This window comes from Apus apus, chromosome 4 (assembly GCF_020740795.1).
Source record: "Apus apus isolate bApuApu2 chromosome 4, bApuApu2.pri.cur, whole genome shotgun sequence".
In the NCBI taxonomy this organism is placed as follows: Eukaryota; Metazoa; Chordata; class Aves; order Apodiformes; family Apodidae; genus Apus; species Apus apus.
Genome location: NC_067285.1, coordinates 63688471 through 63716406, shown reverse-complemented (window position 1 = coordinate 63716406; position 27936 = coordinate 63688471). Strand labels below are relative to the sequence as shown.

The 27936-nt window shown below is 38.3% G+C and overlaps 1 protein-coding gene across 3 annotated transcripts in view; it reads right to left on the bottom strand.

The window, feature by feature from the left end:
* Positions 1–27936, bottom strand: part of MANBA (mannosidase beta) — a 54899-nt gene that overhangs the window by 3815 nt on the left and 23148 nt on the right. For 2 of the 3 annotated variants that reach the window (XM_051619808.1, XM_051619807.1), the window contains 12 exons: positions 26911–27086; positions 23685–23795; positions 18206–18357; positions 17009–17126; positions 14139–14225; positions 13429–13596; positions 10985–11203; positions 10240–10404; positions 9853–10014; positions 8844–8988; positions 2987–3129; positions 990–1247 (listed from right to left, as the gene is read on the bottom strand). In XM_051619808.1, the coding sequence (XP_051475768.1) occupies positions 990–1247; positions 2987–3129; positions 8844–8988; positions 9853–10014; positions 10240–10404; positions 10985–11203; positions 13429–13596; positions 14139–14225; positions 17009–17126; positions 18206–18357; positions 23685–23795; positions 26911–27086 (1904 nt within the window). The remainder of the gene's footprint in view (positions 1–989; positions 1248–2986; positions 3130–8843; positions 8989–9852; positions 10015–10239; positions 10405–10984; positions 11204–13428; positions 13597–14138; positions 14226–17008; positions 17127–18205; positions 18358–23684; positions 23796–26910; positions 27087–27936) is intronic. The other variant, XM_051619809.1, reaches the window with a different exon arrangement.

Sequence of the window (27936 nt, the reverse complement as noted above, 5' to 3'; positions counted from 1 at the left end):
GGGGCAGCCCATACTGCCATGAGAGATAAGAGGGGGAAATCTGGCTCGCTTTTTTTTTTTTTTGTAAAGCAATTACACTGGTCCAGATTCAAAGAGATTAAAGACCTTTATTCCCCTCCCTTGTTTAGTTTAGCTCTAAAAAGCAAAGCTACACTTCAGAAGTCAAATGCAAGAATACACAGGTCCCTGTCCTGCCAATCTGCTGGTGAAGAATTTTGCAATAAGATTTACAGGCTAAAAAGTGAGGCTTAACAAACTGTATGTATGCACACACACACATGCAGGCACACAAGAGACCACGCTTGCTTTCTCTATACAGAGCACACTTACTTCGAGTGGAAGAAATCTAAGGAAAAGCAGCAAATAGACTAAATGACAGTGTTATACAACACGGATGCGTTTTGTGCCTATTCAGAAGTCTGATGCACTTGCCAGATACTAAGAAATGATCACTATTATGCAAATCAGAACATGTGATACTGTGTATTAGCAATGATATGCTGCAGAGCTTGAGCACTTCAAGAAGAAATACCGCTGGCGATAACACACTCCGCATGCAACTGAATTAGCATCACCTAGTACTGACATACAGTACTATCTGCAAGACAAAACACCTGCCATGATGCTATTTGCTATCTAGGAATAAAAAGAATGAAAGGAGCAATGCTGCAGCAAGTCAGGTGAAAGACAGTCAAAACAAATAAAATAGAGGCTTTGTTATTTAAAACAAAACCCAAACAACAAAAAAAGCCACACCAAAAAAAAACCCCAACCAACCACCAAATCTCAGTGTTATTTAGATATGCATATAGTGACATACTAAAAAAGAAAATATCCGGTTTTGAACCCAATATGAAAACTAGACTTGCAACAGCTAAGGAGAAAGAACATTCAGTGGACTCAGACACTGCATAGCAGGCAAACAAAACAGTAAGATTAGCAAAACCAAATAGAGTAATTTATGCACGACTTAATGATTTGATGCTTACATTAAGTTGGGGCTTTTCTAATCCTACAGCATCCTTTAGAGATGAAAGGAAGTGATGGTTCACAGGACTCTGGAGTCCACCTTCTCCAACAAGACAGAAAGTAATAACACAGCTTTTCCTGGTACAATTCCTACATCTTTCCAGCAAGTCACTTATGGACTCCTTGTAGATGGGGACAGCACTTTGTGCTTTAACAGTCACATTGTCTTCGGCAAGGGTGCAGACTGGCTCCAAAGAACTCCAGCTGTGCACGATGATCTATCAAACATGTTGAGAGAGCACAAAGCTTAGAAGTAAAGTTACATCTGTAAACATAACCCAGCATCCTAGGTTTTAGATTGCTCATTGCAAGATAGGTTCTCCTGACAGTACCAGTTGATTTCCACCTAGCAAGAAACTCCACAAAGATTTAAACAATGGATACAGTAGATAATTATATAAAACTAGTAAGAAGTCAGTTTCACACTATCTGGATCTGTTGCTCTTCTTGATTTTTCTCCAGGGTCCTTGAGAGAAGGGGGTTACCAATTCCTGCCAAGGGAGTGCTGGGAAATAGAATTACTAAGTGACTAATTTGATGATTTTTTTCCTCCCCTCCCTGATTAAAAAAAGTCAAACAAAGGATTTTCTTGAGATTGTTCAGTGTTATCTGATGAAACCCAACCAAGTGATCCTGAGCTCCTGCCCAATCACCATTAAACAGAAGCAAGCTTCATCACCTCAAAACAGATTATGGAAGTTAAATCAATATGGTAAAATATACGTTCCCAGAGGTCACGTATGCATTATGAAGCTACCTTTATCTTAAACAAAAATTAAAAGTGCATAACTTGGAAGATAAGCACTTAATGAGAATTACAGCATTCTCTCTCTTTGGACATTTTAGGTAATTTTTACCTCAAAAGAGGTCTGCAGCCAGGAACAGATCTTAACTCTTTTCAAAGGTTTTAAGCTTCAACTTTTCCTGAAGCCTGAAATACACTATTCATTGGAACTATCCGATTGCCAGTGCTTCCCTAGCATTACAAGAAAATCTGAATTTAAGCCTGTTACAGTAACTCAGACAGGAAATAAACAATTTCATTAAGCACAGACCTACTCTAAGAATTGACTATCCAGAAATTGCAACAATTTTTTATACTATATGTTATTATTGACAAATAAGCTTATAAATAAAAAAAATTATGGCAGCCCACCAGACAGGGCCGTCAACTAGAAACTGACATGCCCATACTACTAGTTCCAAAATGACTAGTGAGTCATTCCAGGTCTCTAGGTCTTTTTGCCCATCTTACTAGCATTTTCATATGGAACACCTTTTATGTCAGGAATTTTATCTCATAGTGCAAAATGCCCCCTAAATTCATTTGGAATCTGGTTGCCATATGATTAACAACAACATAAAAAAATGTAACAAATTGAAAATCGAGACTATGTTCTACAGGACAACTCAGCAGCCCAAATCCTGCCACAGAAACCTGATCAGTTTCTATAACATTGTCAGAAAACAGTTAAGGAATCAATTGTGAAATGGTGACATTGCATAGGTGACCTTGTAATTAAAGTACACCTAGATGTTCCGCTGATATTTCAGAAAATAATCTAGTTTTTTTCTCAAAGCAGTGTTGTTTGACTAATGGCAAGCAATGGTGCAATCCCTTTTTTCCTGCCACTTCATTAGTTAATCTAGTTCTAACAAACAGGCAACAGTTTTGTTAAGCAGCATGGTACCATTTTTCACACTGTGTTCTATTAAACCATCAAGCCCTTTAAGATTTCAAAAGAATAGTTAATTTCATGTCAATTAATCCCTTGTTCTGAGGAGCAGTACACACTACTATAATAGTGTTGCCCCTAAGAAGATTAAAGACAAAAATTGCACCTCATTGTGCTTGAGCACAGACTTACTGAAGCTTGTCTATGCAAAGATGTGCTAATTTCAGCTTCTAACATTTTTGTGGGAGGGACATAAGAGAGGTGAGAGGGGTGCCACTTACCCTCAAAGTCACCGGGTGGTCCACATGAAAATCTGAGACACCGTAAATGTTCAACAAGCCTTTGTCTTCATAGGCCACAGGCAGCAGTGGTGCAAAGAAGTTCTGGGCAAAATAATGGAGCAGTTTCCACTTACCACCATACTCTAAAAAGGGTTAAAAGGAAGAAAGATTCAGATTGAACCAAGATTGCCTTGGCACACAATCCCATCCTGTGCTCTCTGTTCCTGCTACAGCAATACACTATCTCTCTCTCCACTCTTTTTCACCTCTTACCAGGTGCAGAGAATGATGAGTTACTCTTGCTTTTTTTCCAGGCAAGGCTCTGGTCTAAAAGGGATTTAATGATCTTTCATGCTTTCTTCAAGCTTCACCAAAAGATGACATTATGTTGGTCCTATCATTGCTATGCTGTTACTCAGTTAAAAGCCTTACATGTAAGTGACATTAACAAAACTAACACAGCATTCTACACATTAAGCAAGCAGCTGGAGCACCTATGTTGTTGAGAATCCAGACAAACACACTGGCATTAGTGACATTGCCACAAATTATCACCACTGTAAAGAGACAACAAAGTCTACCTTTTGGTGCTTATACAAAGCACTCTCTTCCCCTTTTTGAGTCCTCCTTCCTTAGAGGAGGATCAATAGCAACAATGACAAAAAAAACACCAAGTTTCTCAAACAAAAGACAAGCCTGATTTAGGCAAAATGAATTTGCCAAGATCTAGAGATGACTTACATTATGGGACACAGACATATGCCAGTAAGTTCACTCTGCCTCTTCAATGGAAAGTTGTACTTTGTTACTTCCAATAATTTAAGTCTGCCATTAACAAACTGGAAAAGCCATAAAGCACTGTACCATCTCCAAAAGAAGCAATTCTGCCAGATGCAACACTGTCACACAACTACCTTGAAAGAGAAGCTGCTTCCATTTCTTTATTAATTTTCCATCTAGCACCCACTTTCAGCATTTTAACTGTCTTTACTCAACCATTATCTAGTCATTGAAATGGCACTAAAAAAAAAAAAAGTAGCAAGTCAACTGCATCATCTCATAAAAAAAGAAAAAGTTAGATACTTTAATTCTTGTTTCTGGCTCTTCACTTCATGCAACAGGCTTAAAGCTCAGGGATGATGAAAAAATACTTCCAGTAACGTTTTTGTTCTAACTAATTACCTCTCTGAGTTTTGGTGCTTATACAAAATTCATCCAGAGTGATGTAGCCTTTAAAGGATGTGTTTGTGGTTTTCACAGACAGACCTGTACATGCTCTGCCTGCACTCCACATAAACATGAATGAACTCCGTAGAGACCAAAGTGCATTAGCTTCAGCTTAGCACTGTGCACATCACCTTGCTTTCAGCAAGGTCCCAACTAGCTAGCTTGGGGAACAAAGAAACCTCCTATTTGCCCAGAAAACCCATGCAAGATTCAACTGTGATACAAGATTAGAGTGTTGCCAACAAAACACTGCTACCATCCAAGTCAATAGCACTAAAACATACTGGTGCTGTTTAGTATACAAATGAAGCCATGTTTTTGCCTCCCAAGGACAATTCCTGGCAGAAAACTGGTGGTCTAAAGGACAATTCTGCCCAAACCAGGGATTGCTAACAAATTACTTTTCATGGTCACAAAACTTTAGAAGATGAGAGATTTGAATTGGGGATGGATTATCTGAAACAGAGTAAACTGTGGGGCAGCATCTAATCTAAAAGTAACAGCTATGGGCCTTGTATGAGAAATGGGCACTGCTCCTAACCTCAGGCTTTGGGAGGGGCTGAACACTCTGAAGCCCTCAGGACTGCCACAGGATTCTCAGGAATATTCAGTTGGCAGTGCAACAGATGCTGCTCACTGTAGGCCTCAGAGAGAAGTTACCCTGCATGAACCAAGGTTTCAGTGTCCGCTGACTTGAGATTTTCCTCAGCTTCACTTATGTAATTAAAATCTGGGCTTCAGCTGTTTTAAATACAAAAATGAATCCTGTGAAGTAGAGCAGTTTCTGTTACTTAGTGTATAAAAATCCCATTTCTTTATGAATGGGCCCTGCCCTCAATTTCTGCTGTGCTTTGATTTCCAGCTGCGTTACACAACCAGAGTGGAGGTTTGCTGCCTAGGCAGCAGTTACAAAGGTCCTCAAAAAACCTGTACAGTGGAGAAAACAACTCAGACTAACCTTGGCATTATACTTCCGCAGGGAAAAGCAAACAAACAAAAAACCCAATCAACAAACCAAAGTAAATAAACCACACACTTTAAAGTCTGTATAATTTCAGAACTCATTTTAGGGTTCAAATACTACAGCTATTATTTTGGGGTGTTTGCAGACATTACTACTGCTTACCTTAGATCAGCTTTTAAAGGTTGTTATTTCCCCTCCCAAAAAACCTAGAGCCATTTTGAAGAACAAAGCTCAACTTCTGGAGCAATTTCACATGGGAAGGGTCCTTGAAAGATAACTTTTCCAGCAAGAGGATCTTGGTAAAACAAGTGTCAAAGTAACTTCGGACAGCACAGAGAATTGAAGCTCACTAATAAAAAAAGGCACATTCTTCAGCTCATTTGTCTTTATTTCCTTAAGACCAGAGTCACAATTCTTAATTTAAAAAAAGGCAAGTTGCATATAAAATATTCCACCTGCCCCAAAATGGATTTAAGAAATCTGGATATCAGGCAGCTAAATGAGAAATCTCTGGGCTTAAAACTTTCCTGTTACAGAAATGCATGCCCAAAGGCAACAGTCAGAAGTTCCCTGGGTTGTTTTTCTCCTCCTCCCCTGACATTTACATGAATTCTTAAGGAAATCCAAGTTCCCCAGTTTTTTCCTGATAATAACATGGGGTCTGCACTCTGCAGTATCAAACTTCAGAACACGAAACTAAAGTAAGGTTTGAAATGAGACCCCAGTACCCATTCTTCTGACTGTTCCCTGAAGCCTTCTACACCGATAGCGTGAGTGAGAATAAACAGCTCTTCCCGGAATGGATTTTAAATTAATCACTTCACACCATTAAATGCAACTTGAGAAACATGCTGCTAGTTCTTTCCTCACCTCAATCTCATGTTTTCAGATCTATTTTTCTTTATAAAAGCCTGTGGTTTCAGCTCACATAGGGCTCTAAATATTGAACCTGCAGTAATAGCCAGCTACCTGCTCAAGGGAACTTCATGACAACCTAGTTGGGTACCTCAAGGTGACACTGGTGTGGGAGTGAGGTAAATGGCCACGTGTATCTCAGTGCTCTTCACCAAAACACAGTGCACAGAGGATAAAGCATTCAACATGGCACAAATAGCTCCACATCTATGTGCCAACAATCAAACCCAGTTCTGTAAAAGCTGTTTAGTTCTGAAGACAGAAGGACTATGACAGGAGTGCTATGCTGCGTTTTCATTCAATGCCAAGAAAATATCTTAAAGGCAAGTTAAAAGCAGAAATATTTGCTACCTTCTTCCCTTCCCACTTCATGAGGAAACACTTCCGATTTGCATGGGAAATTATGTAAGCCTCTCCATGGCTCTCTGTGAAATAACAGATTTAAACAAGAAGCATTCATTGGTGCTACTACTGTGCCATCTGACAAGATGCAGAAATGTGTTTTTAAAGTGCAAATAAAACTAATTTCTCTGAAGTTTTGCATAATTTCAGCCATTAGCATTTCAAAAATCCCTCTACCACACTGCCTAATTAAATGAATATTAAACCTTTCCTCATTCCACTGAGGGAATAGAACAAAACAAAGGGACAGCTGTATCCCTGCTGAGCTTCTTTTCTGTAAACTAACTCAAATAACATATGAATAATTCAAGTATTTGATATATTTTCTACAATTACATAATCTCTGTACTTTAAAAAGCCATTTACAGTCTTCACAATCACTTCATCTATCAATACACCTGTCTGTACAAAAAGGAGTTTTTTCAAGCATATTTTTCTCTTGAGAGACTTAAAACCTAAGAGCATTAGCCATTGCTAGAATCCTAAAAACGAAGACTGGGGTATTCCATTTCCTAACACAAGTCTAGAAAGTTTAGAAAGATGAGCGTTACAGTTTTAAATAAAATAGCCTGCTTCTTCTCCTAGGTTGTTTTCCTTTGTTGCTTGCAGTTCCTTTGCTTGGATGAAAAAAGGAAAAAAAAATCCACAAACAACAACAAACAGAACAAAAAGGGCAAGGGACAAACATCTCCCAGAGAAAGAGGGGGAGGATGGGTGGGATATTTTTTTTTGTTTTAAGAAGGGTCAAATGGCATTTTTATCTAAGGACAGATTGAGAACCTCACACTAACTCTCAGCTTTTTCTAGTTCATTCACATTTCTTCACACAAGAAGTTCTTAAATAAAAATTTAAAAAAACCAGAATATGTGAGAACTGAAGCTGAAACAAAATCTACCCAAGTCCTATATAGCTGCCATAGAACAGCTCCATTTCAAAATGGCTTCTAGGCTAAATGTTCAGAAGATGAAACACAGCCACTTCCATCATACCACACATGGCTCCCCTATTTCTTACTGCCTATATGACTATATCTGATTACTCCATTTTTGTGTTCTAGAAGGAAATATATATGTAACAGAGGGAGCTATCATGTGCGTAAATTGTGTATTAGAAGAATAATTTAGTCACAAGAGTTAGTCACCTCACCTGACAGCAAGCTAGAAATGAAATGTCAGCTAGCCATCTCCTATAAAGAGCTCCTCAGAAGCTATGCTGGGTGAGAGGTGTCAAATTAAATTATATGAAAATCAAATCCAGCATGCAGAAAATAATTCATTTACTTATTGGACAGCTAAGGACACAATGAATCACGCTCTAGAGAGGACCATCTCTCCCCTAGTTGACTACAGAAGAAATCTAGATGCCTAGCTTTTTACATAACAAATCCCACCCTGCTCAGAACAGTTCTGTAGGTTTTGTTTGACAGTGCGCTACTGCCTACTGAAGGGAGTGGTTTTGATCATGTTACCATAGGGGCAGGGGAGCAAAATCAAGTAAATTTGTTGGGATTATGGAGTGTAATTATACATGGGTGCTCCTTCTTAACTCTCCTATCCCATTAGCGTTCTCTCTGTCCATTATCACCCAGGAGGGCTGGGTGTGTGTATATATATATATATATATATATTCACACACATACACACACACACATATTGATCTGTATGGCTGAGCCAATAAATATAATCAGGGATTTCTAGGACAGGTTCTTTTGGAATCAGAATTTCTGTGAAGTTTCTAATTTTAAAAGAATTGATCTTTCTATTTTTAAAATAATTAAACTTGCAAAAGTTGCAAAATTCCTCTGGGAAAAACTGGATGCGACATATCAGGCAATTTCAGGAAGATTCAGATCTACACAAGAAAATCAAGGGTAACTGAAAGTTCACCTCACAAGTGGGTTGTGCCCTCAATCTTAGCCATCACTGCTCTGTAACAAATTGCTTTATCTGGCTTCAATTATATTATTTCCTTGAGAGAAATGAGAGCACTGCTTTAAGAAAAAAAAATGTATTTTTAAGGAATTAGGAGTTACATATGATTTTAACTTATCTAAACTAAACCTTGGTAAAATGAGGGTAAGAGTTGGTGGGTGCTAAATCTGAACGCAAACAGCAAAGCTTCCATAGGAAAATAATTGCTTTGTTCTTTACCCTTTTCCACTTCCACAGACTATTAGGATGACCCTGCAAAGCACTGTTCTGGAAAGCATTCCTAAAGAATGAACAGAAACATGTTCAAAGTTGCCTGAGAGAGCACAGGGTCTTACTTCTTATTTTGATACTTCCAGATGAGGAATACAAAACAAGATTGATAGTTGGTGCTTTTTAGCAGACCATCACAAAACTTACCCAAGGAAGCCCATGAAGGTGCCTGCCAAATGTCATTGAGTTGCCAGTACAGAGCTCCCATTGTGTGTCCTTCTCCCTTGATTATTTCACTTTGACTAAAACGATAGAATTCAGTTTCAGTCTTTATACATTGAGCCTGCATCACCTTGGTCAACAAACATATAAGAGAGAAAAAAAAAGAAGTTAGTGTATTGTATTTTGTATTTAACTTTACTTTCAAAGCATGTGTGTGCATATTAATGCAAAACACATAACTCACAGCAATGGCACATAACTCCAAACTTGAGCCTTCAAAAGTATACACCTACTGTGCAGTAGGCCTCTGCTTGAATAAGATCTATTCCTAACAGCTCCCAAAAGCTTACCAAGCAGTATCTTTAGAGAACCTTTTTGCTGTCCTTACTTTGGTATCCTTAAATTGCTTAACTCATTAATAAGGCCCTGCAGAAACTCATAGCTTTTTGAGTCAGGACCTCACTGAGCACATTTAACCTGTTTCAGTTTCACAGTATCATCTATCCTTGTTGTCTTGTCACTTGTGCTTAAAGTCTTCCAGCTGTTTCCTTTTTATATAAAACCTGCTGACAGCAACTCTCAAACATTAAAAACTTGAGTGAATGTGAAGTTACTTCCATCAAGAGTGTTTCTGAAATTCTTGGAACACAAAAAGTAGTAACAGCACTTTACACTCACCTAACAGCATTAAAAAGTCACTTATCATTTAAAAGTCACATAGAAATCAGAAAGAAACAAACAAGCATGAGATAAACTACTACAGATGAAGGACAAGATACAATTTCCTGATAAAAAAACCAAACTAAATCAACAAATTAGATTATCTAAAACACTAGTATCTGAGTCCATTACAAAATAAAAGCTACTAATAATCTCATCCATAGAAAAGTGCAGTCTCTAGAAACAATGTTGTTTCAAAAGCTCATGTATTCCCTGTGGCAAAAACCAAATCAGTAAGCCCACAGGGGCCACATGAAGAGTAGAAGGTACCCACCCTGAAACAGGGAGTAACAGTGCAGCACTTGGAACAATGGTGTATTATGGAAGGCCAGCACTCCCTTGCATCCCCAGACAGCTTCATGAGCGGGCCCAGCTGGGGAAAGGGACCAACCAAGGTAGAACATGCAGCTACACTTTCTCCCAGTTGAGCCAGTTTCTGGAAAACTCCCCAAGAAGTATTACTGTCCTTGTAGGATGAAAACTGGAGTTTCATTCCAAGAAATGAGAGACAAGCTAGATCCAAATTAAACTGGACTATCCAATGCTTCAATGCAGCAGCTTTCTTTATGACTGAACATTATGTAACGCCCAGTTGTATATGCTTACAGTATCTAATGGAACAAGTATTCACTGCTACTTATATTGAAGACATCGCTGTTACCTGAGTCAGGTAAATTGTATCTTTGAACTTCTTTATGGGATCTGTGCTCCGGGGAAGCTTGAAATTAAGCCCAATCTGCTGAAGCATCTGATCGTTGCCATTTTCATGGTGTTGTCGATGGAGAGAAAAATTGCTTGTGTAGGACCAGTCCTCAGTGGAGGAAACCTTTTAAAAAACACAAGAGTAAGATCAGAACAAAAAGGCAAAACATACATTTAACAGCTGACAGAATATTCTGGAAAGGATGTCTATTACATCCTGCTGACATTATAAAAAACTTTTTAAATCAGTAGTATATTTCTATAGTGCCTTATGCAGTTAGGCAGGGATTTTAAATCAATAGCACCCTTTGCATATATACCTTGTGTGAATAAATGAAAACAGACATTGCTGTTGAATCCAGAAGAGCAACTTTTGGCTCAACAGCATTTAACTTATTTGTCCTAAGGTTCAGTTTGGCCAAGGGACCTCAGAGGTTTGCTTGCATTCAGAGTTAATTAGAAACATCCTAGATTAAGATGGAATAATGCACACTAGTCAAACACATTTAGGCATATGTTATAAAAATTAGTAGGGCTATACATACTAATAACGTTTATATTTTCAAAACCTTCCTCTGAAAACAAATGATCACAAAACAGTTTTTTTCAGCTATGGACAACAATGCAGCCTAGCTCATACAGTTATCACTGTCAAGCCTTCATCATCATTACAATCTCTATAAGGTATGAAAGCCCAGTCTTACCTTTTCAATTGTACTGAAGGAAGGCCAGGATTGAAATCCATATTCTGAAGCAAAACGAGTTTTAGGATACACTGTCCACTTCCAGCAGTCACTGCTGTAGTCATAAAAGTGAGTGTCACCATAGTGGGTATCATAAGGATTCTGAGAGAGCCAACCTTCTTTAACTGACTCCAAGCCATTGGTGGGACTGGATGCAACAAAAGGACGACTCTTATCTTCCTGGGATTTAAAAACAAAACAAAACTACAATCCCCTCACAAAGTGATCAGCTTTTATTATCTGAATGCACAGACCACATTTTTAAAAGGGGGGTGAGATGGGGAGAACATGTCTGAGTCACCACCTAGGAAACATTGTCCTTTGTGTCTTGACATTCATGATCTTGCTTAATTAGATTCTTATTTATGTTCTTGGAGGACAGCTGGGCATGATACTGCTTGCTCTGCTGTTCAAAGGGATTCTCTCCTCACATCAAGAGATTTTCTCTCTTCATATGCTTCTAAATTCTTAATGAAAGCTATTTAAAATGTGTCTTGTGAAAAATAAACTCAAGGAACATTAATATTTGAGTACTGTGACTTCTTTATGGAAAATCATTACTTTTGCAGTGTTTTTGCAGGAACAAGGCCATGATTTTCCGCACTTTTATTAAGGAGTCACCTAAATTTAGCCTTAACAAAGCCAAGGTATTCTGCTATGATGCTTGCATGGTAGCATTGCAGGTTAGCTTTCTTTGCACGGTAAGATAGATGAAGCTGAAGAAGGGTTTAATTTCAATTTGTTCAGAGATGTCTTTATTTATAGCCTCAGTAGACTTAGTATACTAAATCTTTTAGCAGTATCCTACAAAGGACTGAAGGAATCCTTTTGCAGGCATTATTAATTTAGCACCCTACTTGTAGTATGACAGAGGCCTGAGTTACAAGTTACAGCAAAGCAGTTAAGACGTGCTTCATTTTAAGAAATAGTCCTATTCCCCATCTTTTTTTTTTTTCATGAGTAACAACTAACTGAAAAAAATTACTACAAGATATCCCGTATTCCCTGAAGTCTTTGCCTCAAACTTAGAAGACTTTTAAAGTTATACAGTCCAGTACTGCTAGCAGTTACATATTTCCTCAATTGGATTGTATTACACAGGATCTGAAATAATTTCACTGCATGGGCTACACCAGCAAACTGTAACTATAACATAGTACCAAGCCAGAACACCTCACTTTGCTGCAAATGTATTGGTCATCCAACTCACATGGCTAATCACAGAAACACCATAGCACACCTTTACAAACAACTCAGTTCCAAATAGCCTAACCAAAACCACAGAAATCTAGAAACAAGATGTTAAGTAGGAATATAAGACATCATTACCATTTAGAATGCATAACTGCTCTCAAGAGTGGAATTTTTTTCAGTAGGTTCTTTCAAACCTGCCCTCATTTTTATTGTTTCCTCATATCTCAACTTTTCCAGTAGAAAGGTATCCTAAATTCTCTGAGCAGAACTACTCTGGCAATACCAGCCGCCTCCAGTAACAAGCAGCAGTATTGCTGCCACCTACATAATGAGTGCCTGTCTTAGTAAAGGGAAACTTCAGGTATCTCATCCTGAAAAGAACAGAAATTAGACTAGAACAATAGTACTCTGAAGTCAGTGAGATGATGCTGTACAAGGGATAACTGGGTAGGAAAAGACCACTAGCATTTTTAGGTTAACAAAAATTAACATGCTTGTTGAAGAGGGAAGTTCTAACTGGACAACAGCCTTGAAACATTTTGTCTCTGAGCTAACAGGGGAATGAAGAATACTCACCTGTGGTTCAGGCACTGATTGTTATCCCTACATAGTTATGCAACAACAATTTTGGACTCGTATGTGTGTATGCAGAGTGAAACTGATTTAAAAGTTAGTTAAAAGAAGATTCCATTAAATAATTAAGAACTGCAATATACTTCTACAGGAGAAGAAATAAAACTACAAAAGCTGCACAAAATGGGTAGTGCCAAATCACAGTAGACTTCATCACAGACTCCAGCTGCTTCTAGTGTGCATGCTCACAGTTTAAGTCTTATCTCAAAATATTTTGTTTTGCCTTCATAAAATACCATTAGTCTGTTTTTCAAAAACACACAATATAATGACTATACAGCATGAGGACAATGTTTAGTATAGCTTTTGCTTAACCTGCTTAAACCAAAAAACTTACGCCAAATGCTGAAATTGTTTTTGTTTTGTTTTACTTTGAGGATAACCCTTGAGTTTAGAGAGCTGTTTACAAGAGCTTGGAAAGTGTAATTCCCCAATAACATGCTGGTTTTAATATCCTTAAAGGATTTGCGGGGAGGGGGAGAAAAAAAGAAAAAGCAGAAATCCCAAGTTTTTTAAATTTCAAACATTAAAACCTTTTGCCAAGCTATATCCCCATACAGTTTCTTGAGATGACTTACAGTAAGAACTATTTCTCTGATGTTTTTCACGTAAAGCGTCACGTAGTCTTTGATATAGACTTCCCTGTCAGCATAAGGTATGGAGAACCAGTTGCTTGCAATTGCTGCTTCATTTTCATTGTTACCACTCCACAGAATAATGGATGGATGGGATTTTAAACGTCTTACCTGAAATACAACTTATAGTTTCAGAAGTCAAGCAAAATTACTTCTCCTAAAAGCAAATTAAAATAACTCTTACTACTTGAATTACAAATCCAGATGCATATTACATATGCTGAGCCTATAATTTCTATTTTACCTACTCTGTTCACTGTTCCCTGAGCTCTCGACTAGTGCAAAATTTTATAATATACCTTTACAGAAGGACAAGTTTTTAATACACTGACTTATATGCACCATATGCACATGTACTACTACTCAGCCACACTTGATGGATAAATTCTGTTGCGATCATTAGAGCTCACTCTCAGTGAATGCTCTTAAACATCCTTCAGAAGAGGGCAGTTTGGACACGAGAAAGGTGTGTGCCTCAGCTTGACTGACTACTCCTGCAAGTAAGTTAAAGAGGATTTAGCAAGGCTACATTTTGTGTCTGCTAAATAAAGATACGCTAACATTTCCAAATAAGCAGTTTTTGGAAAGCTAACTTACACAGTCAGTTAAAAATAGGTAATGGCAAGTAGAGCTTTGACATAGAGACAAAATACCTGATGAGAAACTTCTGCTCTTACAGATTCTAAATAATTGCCATCAGCTGGATATAGTGCACATGCAAACATAAAATCCTGCCAGATCTAGAGGAAAAAGAAAGAAAAGGAAAAAACCAATCTGTTAGCAAATAATTTTACATACTTGAAAAACACATCGTTATTTGGACGCACAATCCTTTGTTCCGACAGAAGTTACGTTCTATTTGTTGTTCGAGGAAACCACCACTAAAAAAATCACAACCTCCATGGGGTTTAGTATGTGCATACTGCACTGTGGTTTTCCTCAATATTGGAGTTACAAAGTACCTACCCTTAGGAATCAGATCCTGGCAGCCTACACTGATAAGTGGAACATTGCTCAGTAGATGCAGAGTTCAGCAAGTTTCATTGGAATAATTAAACCCATACACTTCTCAAATATGAATGTGGGGCAATCTCCAGCTGAACAGAACAATTTTGTATTTACTACTTCACAGGTGTAACAGCAAATCCCCATTTCATTTTAAAAAGAGACAGTAGTTCTTCTGACATGGGATCAAGCACACTTAACAGATGTTCAAGTGTACAAAACACTTCCATACCAAATGTGCAAACTGATCTTAAAGAGTAAATCTTGCCCAGTACAAGAGGCAGAAACAAACCAGATCCTCCAACAACACGATAGTCTTTCTCTTCAAAGAAAAATCAAGTAGATATCACTAGAGAACAGCAAGCCTTGCAATTCAAAGAACTTTGTTTGTACCTTGAAGGAGAAGAATTACAAAAAAAGCAGAAAGGAAAAAGCCCAGTGAGATGGGCAAGGCTTTTTTGTTTTACCAGTTCTGTTTTTTAAATCGCTGTAATTTTGAGACTCCTGATAATTTATCTCAAATATTAATGCAAAGATCTCTTGAGTTTGTAGGAGACTACACTTTCTGAACACCATACTACATAAACAACGGAGCCAGACCAGCTCCCTGTATAATTGCTTGAAGTTAGAACATGCTCTTCCATGACTTCTTTCCATGTACACTCAAAAAAAAGCCAAAAAACCCCCCAAACAACTTGAAGATAGAGAACAGGGTAGTAAAAGGTAATAGATCCATCAATAATTGTTACATTCCTAGCACTATACAAAAAAAGCAAAGCTATTGTTGAAGAATAACTAAGAATCCTACAGTGACTGTAGAGTCAGAACTCTATATAATGAAAAAACTTTCTCTTGCTATTTCCCTCAGTAAGCTCTCACTATTTTCCCTTAAGCACAGTTTGATTCTAAAGCCTTTACAAGACCATCAGAAGAAACAAAACCAAAAGCCTCCAGCACCATCCCCTCCAGAATAAGGGTCTGATTCTGCATCTGCTTGCTATTTTGGCTACTAAATAAGATCTAAATCTTGCACAGAGCACTGATCTAAGTGGCCTACTCAGGTACATAGTGTCAAAAATGAAAGAACCATAAGCGCTCAGAAGCCCTGAAAATCAGGACACTCATTCAGATGACTAAAATAGATCTAACTTTTTTTTTTTTTCCCCAAGCACACACAGCAGAAGGCAGCAAGGTATCAATTCTGTTTTCCTGCTTTTTATGCTGTAGAATAAGACCAAACACACTTCTTGGAATTTTATTATCAGATGCAACTTGACCTTCACTCATCTAGTCACTGTTTCATCAACATTTATTAACATGTGCCTCCAAGTTCACATAATCAAAGGTACTAATCTAGGTTTGTCAGTGTTTGCAGCAGGTGTTCCCATTTCAGCTGCAATTATGCTCATAATACCTTGTTCAAAATGGCCCTTGGAATAAGGCCTTCCATACTTGGCTTCAGGTCAAGTGAAATTTTTTGTTTAAGAAATTTGAACCAAAAAAGAACCCCAAACCTTTACAGCTATTGCTATAAAAGGAGAAAATACTTCCAAAATAAATAAACCCCATTTCTCTAGCAGAGAAAAGCATGACTCCCTTCTTTGGCATTTTGATAACTCAGAGGTTGCTGAAAGCACAAAACTCAAATACAGCACACCTTAAATCCTCATTGAGGTCAGATTGCAAGGCCTTTGCTCTCAATCTGGGGCATATATTCAAATACTCAGATTCCTCAGCAGGGCTGTTCTCATACAAGCAAGCCCTAAACAAAGCCAGAGGGTCCCACATTCTGACTGCTACAGAAAAAATGTTATTTGATCTCGTTAATAACTCCCTTTCAATGAACTACTTCTTTCACAACTATTTGACTGAGTGTTGCAAGTCCCTGTTGATGTCTACAGTCCACAGAAGTTTTTCTATCATGCTCATCATTACAATGTAGACAATCTTCCTGCATTAAGTGACATGATGAGTACCAGTCTCTCAAGCCTTTCATTTCTTCTCTCTTTTTTTCTCCAAAAAAGTAGGAGATGTAGAACTAGGAGAGAGGTATAGTACATAAAAATGAACATTTTGGTCTGAAAAAAGATATAAGGCAGGAAGTTAAGTCAAAGTCCTGTTGCTCTGATTTTGGAAAACTTAAGGGGGGGGGGGAAGAAAGTGAAGAGAAAAGGAAGGGGAGATAAAAGGGAGATTCTGGGCTGGAAAAGAAGGTAGGGATGAGCAAGGAACAGACTTGTAGCCTTACTCCAAGAGAAAATACAAGCTGGGGCTCTAATATAAAGTTTCCAAAATATAACTTCCAGTTTCAGATAACTTCAGTAATCAGGAACTACTCAAATTAAAAAGAAATCTAAAGTCACAGTCACCTGACTTCGCAGGTTGGTACTCTACCGTGTCTTCTGGAAAGACTGCTAGAAGTTATGTATCAATTATCTTATTTTGTTCATTTAGAGTGGATTTTTATTTACATGTTCTTGTTAGTTTTAAAGTAAGTGTTCTGTGTTATTATTTTTACCATTATTCCTAGTTCATCACAAATATCATAAAATTCATCTTGTTCATAGACTCCTCCTCCCCAGACTCGTAGTGCATTCATGTTAGCATCTGTTGCAGACTTCAAGAGTAGCCATAATCTGTCAAACACAAAAAGATTTAGACAAGTTTTGTGAAACTGTATCACTTAGCAGTTTCTAATGTTATACACACAAAAAACCAACCCCAAAACCAATCCCAAGCATTCATTATTAGTAGACAATATGACTTGTAACTCTGATAGAAACCAGACTTTTTTGATAACTTTTAAGCCTGCATGTCTGGACAGAGCTCTCAAAAGCAATTTTTTTTGTGCAGGAAATACTACTTGGTCCTGTTAACACTTATTAAATAAATGGAGTGACACATGCAAGTAAGTGTTTTTACAGAAATATTGGCAGGACTAGATTTGGAAATACTGTATTTTATTAATCAGGTTACTCTTTTCTCCTTAGATATTACTTGCTTTAAGTATCAATCACTTGAATTAAAATCCTTTTTTAAACACGTTGAGAAATCTACATTATTTTCCTAAGTTCCACAATGCATAGTGAGAAGTGGGGCAGTGAGTGGGGAAAGACAAAGATTGAGACTCTGAATCTCATTTTAAGGGGTTCTGGCTCCATTAATTTTTTCTTTATTATGCTGCATGTGAATGCTCACTGCAACTTGCCCTGTTGTCATCAGTTCCCCTTAGTCAAACTACAGCGTGGTCCCCATCCCACCTGCATCTCTGGGGTGCTGTGTCATTGAAAGCCAAGAATCCTGGATCAGAGGGGGGAAAAAGGGATAGATGCTACTGTGTACTTATGTCTCACTGTGCGAGGTAGGTTAGGACGTGGCTGAAGTGAGCTTCCTCCGAGTACCACTGAATATGTCCCAGGCAATAGGATCAAATAGTCTGAGGATCATTCCTAAAAATACCTGAATGGCTGGTAACCTGGTAGAGCAAACAACCACCTTCCATCAGTTATTGCACTTACATGCCTTGAACTTCATTCAAATGTATTAAAGTTAATTAAGCCCCAATTCTGAGGCCTCTAACCCACAGTCCACAATAATTGGAGTCCTGCCTTGAAAGGAGCCCCACCTGTCAACGACTTTGATAGAAGGTGGATAGAGAATCAGAAAGAGGAAAAATATGATCCTTTCTCCTTAGAGAACATCTAATGTGCCTTACGTGTCACTGGTCACTCTATCCTGGAAAGAATCTGCTGGAATCCAGTTCGAGCCCTTAAAGAAAATGGGTCGGCCATTGATTCTGAAGTAGAAACTCAGACCTGGTGAGCCAGGAATAGGCTCCTGAACAAGTTCTACTGTCCGAAAATAAGCCTGCGAAGACATGAAACTTAGGTTTAAAGCAGACAAAAATAAATTAAACCAAAATAAATTAAAACCATTACAAAAGGGATTCAACTGAACACTAACAGCTTAGAATTTGTCAAGAGGACAAAAGACATGGTCTCATCTCTTAATTCCTGCCTGCAGTTACACACTGTAACAAGGCTAAAATGTATCCTGATAAGCCTGCTCGGTTTTGAAGGTTAAAGTTGTAATGAGAGAGAAAGGATACACAAACCAGCATCAGCACACACACATGCATATATGTATGTAAGAGCAGGGGCATGATCGCTTGCTGCAGAATTCAGTGGAAACTTTAGCTGGGGACCAGCAAGGTTGCATTAGATCAGGCATACCATTTAATCTGCAATTTTCTTCTTTAAGTAGGAGACTGCAGGAGCTCAGCTGTAAGTCTTGTGCCTGAATGGCTAGCTTCAGGTTACAGTGTCACAGAATTACTGAGGCTGGAAAAGACCTCTGAGATCATCAAGTCCAACCTATGACCTAACACCACCACACCAGGAAGACCATAACACTAAGTGCCACATTCAGTCTTTCCTTAAACACCTCCAGGGATGGTGACTCCACCACTTTCCTGGGCAGTCCATTCCAGGTTCATCCAGTAAAAGCAGAATCTTTGTCTTTTGCTGCCCTTAAATGCTATCTTTTTAACAGGTGTAGCAATTAAAAATACATGCATGCAAACACAAATGCTGGTTTGGAAGTGAAGGGCCCTCTGGCCATCACAGCTGTGTTTGAACAGTATGATCAGCAATAAGGTTTCAGAAAGACCAGTTCAGCTAAATAACCACCAATTCTGTGTAAGGTATTAAAGCTCATTCCAAATAAAAGAACATTTCAAAAAGTCAAACTTTTACAGCTACCCTTTCAGTCTACTATCTGGTACTGTGCACTGCAGATGCTGAGAAAAGAAAACATTCTTCCTTCCTGCTGCAGGTAGAAGAAAAGTTCAAGAAATCACTACAGGCATTTTGTGGGACTTTGTTTCAGTTAAAGAAACAATGGTGCTCTGAGGGATATCCTGATTGCACTGACATAAGCAGTCAATGCCACAGTCACAAGAGAGTAGTTAGTTGATTGCAATGATACTTTGCATTGACCCTTTATTTGTAGGGCCATCTACCCCACCTGCAATGGGACAAGAGTGGAGCAGCTGCCATGTTAGGGTCCTGTTCAGCTGCAAAATAAAGGAAAACATCTCTTTCAGAGAGGCTTCTTTTTCTCTGTTATCCTTGTGTCAGTTCAACTTACCTAGACCAGAAAGAAGTATCTTATTCCTTCTGCTCATGATCATAGGGAGATTAAATAAAGCAAAGGAAAGCTAATAGCAAATTTCAGCCAACTCACAGCAAACAATAAGTTCAGGTCAGGAGGGCAAGAACCTTGTCTTTTTCTAGACTACCCTAAGATAGCAACCACTCCTCCCCTCAAATGACTATTTGCTATACCTTTTCAAAAGGTCAGCCTGTAGAGTACAGCCTGTTCTCTTACACAAACTACAGTTGAGACAAGTGTCTGTCAATAAATCAGGCTAAAATTAACCTACTTAAGTGCAACTGATATACCCATCTTTAAGATAAAATGTAGTTCTTTAAGTCACACAACAGACAAGGCTGAAGTTCAGGTGAGAAATTACTCATCTTACTGTGGGATTTTGTTCTATAAGCTTTCAGCATATTAAAAAAGAAAAAAAAAATCACACAGATAAACAGCAAATTATTTCTAGTGGTAAAGAAGACAATCACTGCTTTTTTTGCTTCCTCTTTGGTGTTTCTTGGTCAACTGCACAATTATTAAACACCTGAACAGAGACAATGCACATGACAAACCAGATGCATGAGCAGAGACGGCAGATCACTGACCTCAAAATAAACCCCTCTGCATCATGGCAGCAACCAAAACATAGACACTGATTTCATTTTAAAAAATGGGACTTGTCCCTAGTCCTGCAGCATTGCCCCAGGGGCAACAGTGGGTTAGCAGTAAGTGGGAATCAGCATCTGTACCACTAAAAACATTGCCAGCTAGAGAAAAACTACAAAGTCAGACTGCTGAGAGGACATTTCAGACTCCCCACCCAACATCTCTGCACTCAACATATGCAAAGGACAGAGTGTGCCTTGCCTTTTTTCTACTGTGATCCTGCTGCATGCTCAGATGGCTGAATATAGACCAGCATGATGAACTTAGTTTTAGGACAGGAGTCTTACACCCAGTCCTAGAATTATAAACATTTATTTTAACATGAGAAGTTGAATAAAATCAATACAAAACCACAAACAACAAAACAAAAACCCACAAATGTTTCATACAACTTTCATAGTTACCCTAACTACTGAAGGCTACAAAAGAAAAAACTACATTATGCATACTAGACTAGAAAAAAAAAAAAAAAGCTCTGACCTTCTTCTAGTTAAGTCAATTACTTGGAGAAAAACTCCTCAGTCTCCAGTGTAGCTCTTTCTCATGGCACAAAATGGAATGGTATTTACAGCTGGGGCTCCCGAAGTACCTGGAAGGTCCTCTAAATGGGTGTCATCAGGCAGGTTGAGACTATCTCAGAGTGCTTTTGTAATGGAGTATTTATATTGCTACCAGAAGTAGTATGATAACATTTTATTCATGCTCAAGTGGAACTCATGCAGCTAGCCACATCCAAGGCAATCTGAGAGGCTGAAACACCCATACCACCCAGGACCACCCATACAGCACAAGCAAAAGTAAAAGCTCCTCAGCCTCATCTCATATTCCCTGGCCTCCAGGGTTCAACCAATTAGTTGGTTGTTCTGTGCATAGTTAAGAAACAGATACTTGTCTTTTTGAGTCTCACATAAAGACTGCATACTGAGCTAAATGACCTGTGGACCACATTTGGCATGCCCAGATTTAGCAGTAGGAAAAGTAATAGGGATGAAGATGCCTAGAGCCGAAATAAGATCACAGAACGCCCCAGTGACCTAACAAATTAGCACACAGCATGAAAGCCAAAAGGAAAGACTTCTGGAAGTCACACTGCAAGGCCTGAGGGAAAAAGAGGGTGTTTAGGGAAGAAGGGAAAGACAGCTACATGTTAAGATCTTCCAAGTGCTAATATAGCTTCATGAAATTTTAAAAAAATAAAATATTACAGCATTAAAGAAATAAACATACAGAAAGATGGGGAAACAAAAATCAAAAAACAAGCAATTCCCTGATGAGACAATGAAAAAGGTAATAAATTCCTTGATGTAGACATGGCAAGAAGAAAAACAACTTATTGATAGCAAATAGGACTTGACAGACCCTCCCTTAAGAACACCAATTTCATTCAGAGATATTGTCTGCCTATTACTTTGTTTTACATTATCCTGAGAAACAAACTCTAAACCAAAGTATTCAAATAGGAAAAAAACAAACCAAAACCAACCTTGTCCTGCATGTTGGCTTTATTCTGTTTTGGTTTTGTGTTACTCTGAACAGGAGTGAGTAGGTATTTCCTGCAGCCAAAGGATTTCCCAAAATAGCTGGTTAGAGTTCTGCAGAGCTTCTAAAGTATATACTGGGAGGCTATCCAGAAATTTTCCCAGAGGATTAGTTCATGTTTTAGAGAATACTCCCAAGTCAAAGACCAGAGAGTAGTTCAAGCTAAGGGTACCGAATCTGAGAAGACTGTGTTTTTGCATATATACAGTTCTTGCCCTTTAGTTTTTGCTTGTCCAAAGTTATGTAGATATTCGTATGGTGAATATGGTGACAAGCCACTAATTAAGTGTCTTATGCAGGTTTTTTTCTTTTCAAAAAGGGGGTAATGTTTTCCACCTGAATACAGTACTAGATGGACAACAGATCAACAACTTCCAGGAGCACTTCTCCCTGACTGCATTTCTGTAACTACTCAAAGTTCTTATTAAGCCACATGAATGATGCTATTCAGTCCTGCTGACATGAGAGTAAATTGTGCTAGAACATGAAAAAACTGCATATGGAGCCACTTGTACAGCTGAGGGTGGAGGGGGTGAGGTGGTGAAGTGTTTGTTTCTGTTAGAATCCAAGACAGCGCTTCACAGGACACAAGAAGCAAGACTAGACTTCAGACTATGAATCTGTAAAGGCTTCATATGCTGGTTAATTCATAATGCCTACTATGTGGTGCATTTGCTTTTTTTCCCCCTTTCCCTTTAAGGGCTGGAGGGGGGGAAGAAGCTTCTGAATATCTTTTGTAGACCATGAAACCTCTATGATCACACACCACAGGGCTTGATAAAGTACCATGACACAGCTATACAAGTGGAATCAGTTAGTTTTCCTATCACTGTGCAGCTTTCACACAGTAAAAACAGAATTTCCCTTTTTACAAGCTGTATAACCATATTTCCTACAAAAAGTTTTTCCAAGCATAATATACTATGTTTATGCAGTGTTGATTTTTAATTGTTTCAAAATTAAATCACAAATAATAGCAAAGAATTATCATTTCATAATAAAAATAAGGGCTAACGCTGTAAACACTAGGACTTCAGAAGCTACTGCTTTTCAGAGGACTTTTCACACCAACAAAAGTGTCACAGCAAATAGCAGTTTGAGATGCCTGATGACCAGATCAGTTTTCAGTGAAGCAATACACATCAATAAATACATAAATTTACTTGGTTGTTTCCACATGTTGATGGCATAAGGAATCCACTCTAATTTGTATGGGGTTTTTTTTCAACAGACAATTGAAAATTACCTCTTATAAGGTTTGTGGTAAAAACAAACAGATAATTATACAACTAGTGTGTTGCAAATATCTCTGAGTTTTACTTTCATAGTCATATTTAAGATTGTCACTTCTTCTTAAACATGAAACACATCTACCACATTATAGTAAATGAATATATTTTAGCTTCTTAGGAATGCAACAATATCACAAACTTTTTTTAACTGAATTAACAAGAAAAATCTCAGTAATAAACCTTCACATAATCTATAGAAATCTTCAGTGCATGACACAAAAAAGATCAGGATAACATATAAAGCCTAAAAGTGCCTTTTTTCATAAGATAGAAAACTAAAGAAGTAAGCATTTTTTCCTTTCTGAGGTTTCCAACTAACTGTAAGCCATCTTCCAGCCTGAATGAAAGGCATCCATACAAGCTAGGCTACAGGAAAATAGGTAATAAACATTGTGATGTTTAACACTTTTGTTTCACATTAGTGTTTTCACATGCATATTACAATCCAGCAAAATATATAAAAGCTCTAGATACCTACTATGCAGAGCAGATGGCCTAACAGTAGCAGTGCAATGCCAGCTGCAATCAAGCTGAAGGGCTCACCTTTGAAAATTTCTCAATCTGGTATCCTGGCTCCAAGATGAAAGTTGATATCATGTCATATCCGGTTTGCTTTCCATGTCCATTTGGCCACCAAGCCTCCACTATAGAACTCTTGAACATACAAGAGAGGAAATCAGAGCAATATCTATAAAAAGAGCTGCAATGTGTATAAAAAGAGTCATAACGTGCACCAAGGAATTCAGCTTTCAATGACTCAACACAAGTCTAATGAGTTTATGTGCCTCAGCTGAGCCATGGTAATGGGGATCTCTCCAGCTGCAGCTCTGAAGTGAAAATTATTTAAAGGGAGAAATATTTCTTCCACTAAAGTCCAGATTATCACTTCATCTTGTGTTCACAACAGGTCATGAGCACACATACATGTACATACACATACATACACATGTCTAGCTGCTATCCTTCAGCTGAGGTACATCAACAGAATATTCCTCCAAAATTCAAATACCGTATCAGGAGCAGGCATTGTTTACCAGCCATTGTACCCCTCCCCTCACTGATTCTTTTAACTATCACATACAATATTCAATATGGAGAAGTGACATTTATCAATTTGACTTTGGTAATACGTGACCATACTGACTGCTTCACTTATGTCAAGCTTTTAAGTAAAATCATGTTTCATTCTTTCTTTTCAGTGGTTTCTTCTTTTTCTTTATGCTTCCTAATGAAATAATTAGTACACCATAATTTTTACAAACACAAAAAAACTGACTCTAGGATAACAATGATTTAATTTTCTCATTTTTCTAGTCACAGAGTCTAGTCACTGAGTAATATTTATATCTTAATTCCAGGAATCTACTCCTGCTGCTCAATCCTATTGCCAACATTTGCCAGTTCAGTGCACAACACAAAAGTTGTGGAAAGAAAGCAATAGTGCATGCAACCAAACAATGGAGGGATCAACACTGAATAGAGTAATGTAAGGAGTGCTTCAATCTTTTCAAACAAAATGACGCCAGAGAGCAGCCCAGCAATATGTTTTGCTGTAGCCATACTTGGAAACAATCATAAATGTATCTACTAACATTTCAGTTTCCCTGATACAGAATTGTCATAACTGCTTGTGCAGAATTACTAAAAATCTTTGTGCTGCACAGATACAAATGGAAGCACAAAATCAGTGTGTGCCTCAACAAGGGAGTGTTCACAGCCGCCTGGCATGGCTGGAGTGTCTCATTGGCCACTAATGATGTCATCCCCATGCTCACCATTAGCTGATGAGCAAAATGCTGTCAAGTTAGCAACACAGCACTTTGTGTGGCAACTGCAGGAAGACTGCTACACACTTCGGGTGATACGTAGCACTAAAACGCCTACTGGCTTCGCAACATAATTGGCAATAAGGTCTCAACTAGAAATAAATTTATAGTGAGGTCTCACTATTTAACATGCACCACACAAGTCTGTTTGTTGTACAGAGCAAGGGCTCTGTTAGGCTCATCGATACATAAGAGCTCATTGCAGGGCTTCTTGTAAAATCAGCTGATGTGAATTAATGCAGCAAAGCCTTTTTTGTACAAAGAATAATAAAACACTGTTGTCTCTGCTCTGAAGGAAGTGCTTCCTCACAAACCTGCTGTCATGCTACACTACTAGATTTCTTTTAAGGTGGAGGGCGGGGCAATTAAATACACCAAAATAATGTTTGAAGTTTCACTTTGCAGTGCCTGCTTAATGTAATTCCTGATAAGGTTAAGCAGACATTAATGATTGTTTCAAATGAAACTGGCTATTTGTAATTGCTCATGCAATTTGCATGTCAGATGAAAACAGTAACAAAAATCATGTTTGTATGCTTTTATGCTTTCATGTCAAAATAAAACAGCACATAAGCATGGAAGTCACAGAGTGTGCACACTAGAACATAAATACCCTGCTTGCCTTTAACACATGCTTTTTCTCCACTCAAGCAACTGACAAAAGAACTTCAGAATATACTCATAATGCATTCAAACTGGGCAAACAAATGCAGAGTTGCACAGCAACAGAGGAAATCAATAGAACCAGTAAAATACGCAAAGACTTGAGGGCAGATTCTCAAATGCTATTAACTGCCAGAACTGTCAGAAGGCCCAAATTCCTGCTCGCAGCACATTGCTCACCCACAACTCTAACTATGCCCTGTGGCAGCTCTCTCCAGGGGAGAACACCCTCAGCTGCAGCTGCACTGTACTTGCCAGAGCTCCCGCCCTGCCCCGTGACTTGGACCTGCTACTGTCAGGTTCAGTTCTGCAGAGCCCGCTCCACTAGGGTCATGCTCTTTGAGCGAGAAGCCAAGACAAAGTTCATGCTTCCGTCTGCCGCACTGGACTCACTGCATAATTCAAGACACAGTTGTCAATTAGAACAGACACACTGATTTTCTTCATCTCTCAAGCCTACGTGTGTTAAAACCTGTGTGTTAAAACTAAACAGTTTCTAAGAAAAACAACATGCAAAACAAATTATATAGAAGTGAAATAATGCTGGCGAATTAAGTCTGCCACCAGATAGTTTCCCAATACCCTCTGAAGATAAACCTACTGACTCTTTCCTCTTTCATCACTCGGGTGTATACTAAATTAATGATTTTTCAATTGAGTTCTCTCCTCATTAGAGCATCCTTTACCTCTCTAAAATTCCTCCTGAGTTTTTTTTTACCCAAGGGACTACAAGCCGAAGTAAGGAGGTACTACTCAACAAAATGTCCACCAACTTTTACTGACAGTCAAGCACTTATATGTCTCTTCAAGCTTTTATTTACCTGAAAGAGTATCTACTGAGAGGTTTGAGGTCTGTTTCCTCTCTTTCCTGGGAGAACCATACATATTGTAGTACATTGTAGTCCCAATCAGACTAGTAAATAATATAGTGGGAGACAAGATACCTACTGCCAGTTACGTGAAGTGATGCAGAGTATCCAAAGGTTATTTACCTAAGTAGCTCATTTAACAGTGGCCACTGATGATGTGATCTATTTGTTTTGCAGTAAAGGAAAGGTTTCATCATCTTTTTTGTCACTGAGCTCTGTAGCCACACAGACATAAATTTTTAGAGAGAAAAAGAACTGTTCTATCATGTAAGGGGTACAGAACTATTGTTAAAGTCAGGAACACAGTACAGAAGGGGAGGGAGGCCTAAAATGGCATGGAGGCAGAAAGACACCTTGGAAACCAGGGGAAACATTTTCCAGTTGCCTAGGGTTCCACACACACCTCCTTACCTTGTTGATGTTTACAAGCAGCACAATGCTGCCTTCTCCAGGTTGAAGCTTCACACTGAATGTTTGCTGCGTTTGCAGTTCAGGTATGCTCACAGTCACAAGACCTGCAACTGGCTTGGAGCTGACTACATCAAAAATAGACTCAATTTCAAGACTCCACAGCTGAGCACTGTTTACTAAGTAAAAGAAGGAGAAAAAAAATGGGAATTTAAGAATTGTGTTTATATATCTAATGGTTAACATGATCTCTCATCAAATAAACAAATTCAGACACCTCAGACTAACAATTTTCAGGCTGTGTTTGAACCTGACATACAAGGTCTTCCCAGTTAGTGCATTTGATACGTGTCTTTGCAATTTTCTGACACAGAAGAGAACTATGCAATATGATATAAATTTTAGAACTTTTTTTTTTTTTTTCAAAAGCCATCCAGGGTTTTTTCAGAGTTCTGATCAAAAGTCAGAGACCATGCCACCAGTCACTTCACTGGGAAGAATTTTTTCCCCACCAACCGCCATAGACATTTTATTTGCTTTTAGTCAGCACTCATATGAACATGGTACTCTTTGGGAAAGATTGTAATCACAAGGCAGTACAATGACTTTTGTCAATGAAACAAAAACCGTATTAATAGAAAACAAGCTGAATTCATCCCAGAGTCACTAGACAAAATGAATGCAGTTATGCTGGGGATGAATTGGGCCCATTGTGTCTAGACTTGATGGGCTGTATCTTTATGTCCCTTCTACCACTATAACGTGGTGGAGGAAACAAGTTAAGGACTTCCCAAAGATTGCACTACAGTTATCTTGGAGGGTCCTCTCCTTTATAAACCTTACTTAATAAGGCAAGCCAGGGTCAAGGGTACTAAAGATTAATGTGTAAATTTCCCATTAACTTCAGCAATTAATTTACCTATCTACAAACACGGCCTGGCTAATTCTATAGTTCAAATATTACAGACAAACACCTATCTAAACAAACGTAAAAAAACCCAGAAAACCAGGAAATCTAGAACTAAGACA